Raw genomic sequence first — 7644 nt, 5'->3', positions numbered from 1 at the left:
GTTGTGTGCTATTTTTCAAGATTGTAACATATGTTTGTTTCTTGTGTTTCCAGAATACGACATATGTTTATTTATTATTTTTCCACTATGTGATATATGGCTATATGTTGTTTTCAACCCGGGATATCACAAATACTTATCTGACACACACACTCCTTCCCAGAATGCACCTTTTTCAACCCGGGATATCATAAATACTTATCTGACACACACACACTCCTTCCCAGAATGCACCTTTTTCAACCCAGGATATCACAAATACTTATCTGACACACACTCCTTCCCAGAATGCAACTTATGTTAATCTATATTATTTATTACTGATTGAACATGGGAACTGTTTGTTAGCTATTACTGTCTATTAAGTTTTAGTTTTGTTAACTATTTCTATTGCCCCTTACAACTTTTGAATAATAATAGAGATAAATGCTGTTTGCTACCTGTTGTGTGTGTTTGTTTCGGTTAACTTTGCTTGTTAATCGTTACAAGTGATTTTTGAGTGCATAATTTACGCTCTATTAATAATCATCCTTCGTATATATATTTTTTTCTCTGAAATAAAATTAGAACAGAAACTCATACAGCTAGATGGTAGGAAAAGTTCTGTGATCTCGACAAGTGAAGTTGTCATGGAGACCACAAGTCAGGAGCGTCATGACAGAAAGTCTAATAAATCTTCCGGTCTTTCAGCTTTGATGGCTGCCTGTCAACAGGATGATGAGGCTGCAGTTAGAATAATTATACAGGAAAAGGTGTGTTAGATGCTTCTTATGTTATAAGTTTCAATGTATGTTCTCTTTGTACACGCCTGTAACTAAATTGTATTATTTCTGAACTTTTCTTTTTAATTTCAAACCGGAGATGGAAGGATTTTATTCCAACGATTTACTAGGACTATCATCAGATTTCGTACACTCTTCTGATAATATCAGTTCATTCTTCATAGAATAATAAGTCAATCTGTTATTATTTTTTCATCAAAAATAAACGTCAACACTCATAAGTAGTTGGAAACAGTTTACAAAAAACATCAATTAACGATTGAAAAACTTTTAGAAAGTATGATGCATTACAGTTATTAGGTATCAAGTGTGTTCAACCTGAATGAATTAAACGGCCAGGTCAGAGACTTACAAGGCTCGGGCTGTTCCAAATTCAAAACTGCTGACCAAATGGATGGTTACCTGTCAACAGCACCTGCCACCTACACGGCTTTTCAAAAAATGAATAGCAGGATTGTGTGTGTGTGTGTGTGTGTTATAAAATGTCTAGAGCTGAAAATGTGAAGCATGTTCTGCTACACATCGCGGACTCTAACCTTGGATCTCCGTCCGCAATGCCTCCCAATGGCACAACGGTATGTCTGCGGACTTACAACGCTAGAAAGCGGGTTTCGATACCCGTGGTGGGCAGAGCACAGATAGCCAACTGTGTAGCTTTGTGCTTAACTTTAAACAAACAAATCGTTCGCAGCTCAGCACGCTAATCGCTTGGTCACACCCGGCCGTTCAATTATCGGTGTTATGTATTGGTTTATGAAGAATTGCCCCCCAGTGGCACAGCGGTATGTCTGCGGACTTACAACGCTAAAAACCGGGTTTCGATACCCGTGGTGGGCAGAGCACAGATAGCCCATTGTGTAGCTTTGTGCTTAACAAGAAACAAACAAGAAACAATTATGAAGAATTATTTTATAGAAAGGTAGAAGAGTTATTTTATTGAGTCAAACTTTAAGTAATATGAAGAATTATTGTTCTTAAAATTTTAATATAGGCTATTTTCTCTCCGACTGAATACTAAATTTGTATTAAAATGAAATTTTATGAAAATGTTTATTGAAAAAAAAATGAGTTCAAGAAAGCGCTACCAGCTAGAAAACTAAAGCTGACCAGACATGTTTTAGTATGCTCCTCTTCTAACGTTTTGAATGACGATTAATCCTCAACTCTTATTTTGGTAGCGACATTTGGTGACTACTCGAGATAAAAGTGGGAAAACAGCTCTTCATTACTGTACAGGAAACAAAGACATAACCTGTGCTGACTTCGTATTAAAGACAGAACCAAGCCTGATAAATAAACAAGACGAAGAAGGCTACACAGCTCTTCACCTAGCGGTGATAAGTGGAAATATATTAATGACAAAGTATCTCATTGACAAAGGTGCTGATGTTAATAGTGTAGACAACGAACTGCACTCTTGTGTCCATTGGGCAACGGGTATGTTTATGCTATAATTTGTAATTTAGTGTCTGCAAATAAAAATATGTAAATAAAAACTTCATGAAAGATTATTTTTAAGAAGTTTCATTTATATTTTGCTACTTCGTTAAACCATCAAATGTCCTCCACTCCAACACTGAGATGTGGGAGCGATATATTTTTTCATACACGTTAGATTTTAAAATCACATTCATGGTAAATTAAATACTTATTTTTATTTTTATCTTTATAAGTTTCACTATTTCATCAACTTCTAATATTTAACTTTTATGCTCTTATACCAAATATTTTCAAACTTCTTAACTCAGTAGTTCATCGTCTGTTTGATCTTCATTTCTTTAATCTGTAATGTTCTAAAAATAGAGTTAAAAGTAGCTATTTTTTTATTTTTCATTTGTCATATGAAGTGTTTCCCATTCTTCCAGTTATCTGTTTTCTCCCTTTTAAATCAGTGTGTGGTGAGCTCGATTGTTCAGACATCTTAATAAATGCTGGTGGTAACCCTAATACACCCGACGTCCACGGGGCTTATCCGATCCACTACGCTTCTCAGATGTGTGGGCCTGACAGTGACATGGGTAATAATGTGACGCTAGGCCTTTCTGTCCTGCACAAGCTTTTGGACAGAGGTGTGGCCGTTGATGTGCAAGACAAAGATGGCCGTCAACCGTTACTGTGGGCAGCGAGTGCAGGTAAAGAAAAAGAAACAACAAGAAAAGAAAAATAAGTTTTTCTTCTGATATAATATTTATTACATAACACAATGGAATAATACTACCAATCTAGTCTTTTATGTTAACTTTATTGTTAACTTTGTAGTTCGAATTAACATGAAAAATATAGTTCATGGAAGAAGATAGCATTGCCTTCTCATTAGTACTTAATAAGTTGTAATTAATACAAGAATTTAATTGTATTTTGAAATATAAATAACCATCACGCTCAATGATGGCTCAGCGCTGTGAGAACTTTTAACGCTAAAAATCAGGTTTCGTTACAAAAACAAACAAACAATGAACCTGCGATATCATTAGAATAGCATTAAACATTCATGTTTTACTGGAACCATGGTAACCATTGCAACTTTATAAAACATTATATTCAATTTTATTTTATCTGGTTGATTGCATCCAAAACGCCATTGGGAGAACTTTTGTTTCAAACGTTCGCGCGAACCTTCACTCGGGCTCTTTGCCGTCCCTAATTCTGAAATGGTTTGGTTTATTTTCTTTCGAATTTTGCTTAAAGCTACACGAGGGCTATCTGCACCAGCCGTCCCTAATTTACCAGTGAAAGATTAGAGGGAAGGCAGCTAGTCATCACCACCCACCGCCAACTCTTGGGCTACTCTTTTACCAACGAATAGTGGAATCGACCGAAACATTATAACGCCCCCACGGCTGAAAAGGCGAGCATGTTTTTTTTTAGACGGGCATTCGTACCCGCGACCCTCAGATTGCGAGTCAAACGCCCTAGCCACTTGGCCATGCCGGGTCAATTTTGAACTGATAGACTAGAGGAAAGGCAGTTAGTCAATAGATCTGCAGTCGACTCTTGGGCTACTCTTGTCTGGCGGAATAGTTGGATATGACTTTGACTCTTTCGTCGTATCCACGGAGCCAAAAGTATAGAGCATATTTTACCAGCAACGGATCCACAGACCTGGCACACTAACCACTTGGCCACGCTCGACCCAAGGAAAGTACTTGAATATATTATCTACCTAAAAAGTTTAGTTCACTCAAAACATCGTTGGGAAACATTATTTTAAGGAATTAAGTAAGAAGTAAAACAACATAAGTTAATTTTGAGTTCTGATTTATGTAGCAAGCTTACATTTAATCAGGATTAATTAATAATCGTATTAGGTTTTTATTTACCTCGTATATTGTATTCAAAATATCATTATGAAAATATCCAATCTTGATTTTAAATTTGGAAATATTTGCTACCATTACACTCAAAACGAGCCACACCAATACACCTGCTGGAATTACTCTATTATAGAACTAAATAAACAACATTTGTTTCTCTGTTTTAACGCAAAGCTGCACAATTGGCTATCTAAACTCTATTCACCACGGGGAATCGAACCCTGAACTTTAGCGTTATAACTTCTTATACTAAATAAATAAAAATCTAAAATTTTGATTATAAAATAAAAATTCACTGACATTGTACTTTTTCTGTTGGAGTTGTATATAAAGTGCTGACCTTGTAACGCCCTACTTCTAGCCAGTTTTAAGAGTCACTATTATAAAACCTCAATTACAATTACCTTGGTTTCTTATAAATGTATACTTTTGTTGGTTTACTAGGAAACCCTATACATACTACAGAATCAAGTTAAATTGCATGCTTGCGCCGCCCATCGATTTAACGCAACTGCATGTTATGAGCTTCTTATAAACTGTGGCTTTAATAATTTAAGTACAAGAAAGTTTCTCATAATAATTTTACATTCTGTGCACGCTGTGGTTTGAGTGTATGTTTTAGTTATGCTGACGTTTTAATAAGAATTGAGCGTTTCGCTGCTCTCTCAGTAGTTACCTTTTAGTAAAGGCCATAAGTTCAGTAGTTGCGCTAGTTTGTTTGTTTGTTTTGAACTTCGCGCAAAGTTACACGAGGGCTATCTGTGCTAGCCGTACCTAATTTAGCAGTGTAAGACTAGAGGGAAGGCAGCTAGTCATCACCACTCACCGCCAACTTTTGGGCTACTCTTTGAGCATTTTGCATGTGCTACCCTCCCTGGAAGATAATATCCTCATATATTATTCATATTTAATCATTTTATGATAGGCTGACATTTGGTTATTGTTTTCTTTGAATTATGCGACATTGTTACCTGCTGGCGTTGGACAGAGGTCTTCTGATCGAAATACTGACAGTTAGGACTGATCAAATGTTGAAAACCAGAAATACTTATGGAAAATGGCAGCCATTTTTTGGTATACCCAGACTTGTGGTAGAAAGGTCGAGGACATTTTGTACTCAACTTAAAAGTCAGTCTGGTAAAAATCGTGGAAGATCAACTATAATACATATTGACTACTATCTGCAAAACAGTGATATTATAATTCGCCAATCCACTGTTCATAGACTCAATATAGATTTTTAGGGCAGAATATTAAGTAATTTTCTGATCCAACTGGTGTAGTACACACTTCATGGGTTTGTCATAAGGTCGAGAAGTCGTGTTACACACCGGCATTTGGCGATATAGCTTGTTTGGAATTTTACAAAAATCACAGAATTAACAGCATTTATGAGTCAGATTAGATTTTATCTTCATTACAATATCTCTGAATACAAAAGTCTCGATAGCAGCTTGAGACCTCATTGTTCTTCCAAAAGGCAGATGTATTGGTTAATTATATATCGATGTGCTATTATAACTACATATAACTCTTATGCACTAGTGCAGATGGCAAAATTTTCCATTGAATACTGCTCGGATAGCTTACTGTCATATCTCAAAACAAAACATAGAAGCTACTGACTAACCATCGGGACGGCAGTCTTGATCAAATATTCTTAGAAATAGTGCTTGAATTATAAGTACTTAATAAGTATAATTCTATATATATTTCCTGGCTTTAATTTCTTCATTGGCCAGTCACTCAATTTTTAGATCAAAATTAAGATCTAACGATATCTTTACATAAAGCAACCATTAAAAGCAAACCAAAAACCAACTTCACTAATTACTGGTGTAGATAATATTCGACACAGGATCATTGCGACCGTGGCTGTATACATGTGTCTTCATTAAGGTTAAGTCAGTCAGTGAAATCTTATTCTCGAAACGCTTCCCCCATGTACATTGTGTAGTTAACAAGGAGAGATTAAATTGTGTATTATAATAATTGGAGCGCGATGTTCTCATCCGTTTCCCCTCAATTCGAGCATTCCTTAGAACACCTTTGGAAATATCCGTATTCCATATACATAGAACATTAACCCATCATACAATGTCAGAAAACCGTTATGTTCTAACTGAGAAAAGAGACAAGGTCCCACATAACGAATGGACACAGGGAAGAATTAACTCTCGCTTCTGGGTGTATTTTTTCAGCCAATTACAGCTCTTTTAAGATAAATTGATTCAGCCAGACTCTAACTCTGGCCACTTTTAGTTTGAGATTACGGACAGCAACTAATATGTATTTTCAATCCAACCAATTCCTGAACCATGTTCATTAAAGTTCTGTTCTTCTTTTCTCTACTCTTGCTCCCAGGAGCGGAAGAAAAGTGTCACTGGCAAGATTATGCTCTTATCTGTTAGTTTTTTGTTGTTGTTTTTAAAAAAAAGAGACAGGGCTTAGTAAAAATGAATTATTCCTCAGGAAGCAGTGACGCCATTGTTGCCTTGGTGAATGCTGATGCTTCCGTGATGGCTGAAGACAAGGACGGCTTGACAGGTAAGAAACAGAAATATGATTATAATTTATTTAAGGAGACAGTGAAATAAACTAAATACAGTTTAATTTATGAATAAGAACTTTTGAATAAAAGTAAAGGAGAGTGTATATTAATTTATCAACCACACCAAATCTGCTATGTACGGTGGCAAGAAGGTTTTTCGTCCAGTACCAAGGACCTCCAGGCCGGATGGAAGACAACAGTCGTAATAGTGGTTGAGACGTTATTTATATGAGCAAACTGCTTGATAACAATTTTTATGGTGCGAACTCACCTATTTTATCTGTTTCGTATCATAAAATAATCAGAGTAAGTATTTTTTAACACTATATTACTTATTTATTTTAATGACATTTGTTATTAATTAGTACTTTCTCTTCATTCAAAAGAGCTGATCCTGGATAGATGTATATTGTATGATAGATGATATAAACGTTGTTTGAAACTGTAGATTTCAGCTGTCAGGTTATTGGTTTTTGTTACTTAATGTGAGTGTTTTTTATTTTCATATTACGATTCACCCAAATTATTAGGGGTAAGGGTAAAAAAATTCAATACTTTTTTCAGGATAAAACATTCTATAAAGATGTATATGAACGTGTACGTACATAAATTACACCAACCGTTTCCCATACCTAGACATTCTAAATTTTTACTGATACCATTTTTCACAGATTTACTTGACTGATGAAATCTGAAATTGTTCTCGATGTAGGAACATACGTTTTCTTATTACAAATCATAATATAGAAACATGAATGAAACCAGGGTGCTAAGTAATGAAAAGTCGTAAAGTTGTATGTATATACAGAACTGTATATTAAAGACTTGGGGGACTCGAGGCAAATTTTACAGCGAGCCCTCGGAACTAAATATCTTAAATAAATCAAATACAGTTCAATACTATTAATTGACTACAGTAAAAGGACATGTGAAATGTCGAAACTATTAAGTCGTCAAGAAATTAATGTCGCGTTTTGGAACACTTTCATTAACCCCC

At 35.4% G+C, this 7644-nt stretch overlaps 1 protein-coding gene across 1 annotated transcript in view; it reads left to right on the top strand.

Annotated features, from left to right (window-relative positions):
• The first annotated feature begins 629 nt into the window (after positions 1–629).
• Positions 630–7644, top strand: part of LOC106461710 (serine/threonine-protein phosphatase 6 regulatory ankyrin repeat subunit A-like) — a 24591-nt gene continuing 17576 nt past the window's right edge. The window contains exons 1-4 of the mRNA XM_022388739.1: positions 630–752; positions 1961–2219; positions 2675–2914; positions 6548–6643. Of these exons, the coding sequence (XP_022244447.1) occupies positions 630–752; positions 1961–2219; positions 2675–2914; positions 6548–6643 (718 nt within the window). The remainder of the gene's footprint in view (positions 753–1960; positions 2220–2674; positions 2915–6547; positions 6644–7644) is intronic.

This window comes from Limulus polyphemus, unplaced genomic scaffold (assembly GCF_000517525.1).
Source record: "Limulus polyphemus unplaced genomic scaffold, Limulus_polyphemus-2.1.2 Scaffold1015, whole genome shotgun sequence".
Classification (NCBI taxonomy): domain Eukaryota; kingdom Metazoa; phylum Arthropoda; class Merostomata; order Xiphosura; family Limulidae; genus Limulus; species Limulus polyphemus.
This window is presented reverse-complemented; position numbering and strand designations above follow the sequence as displayed.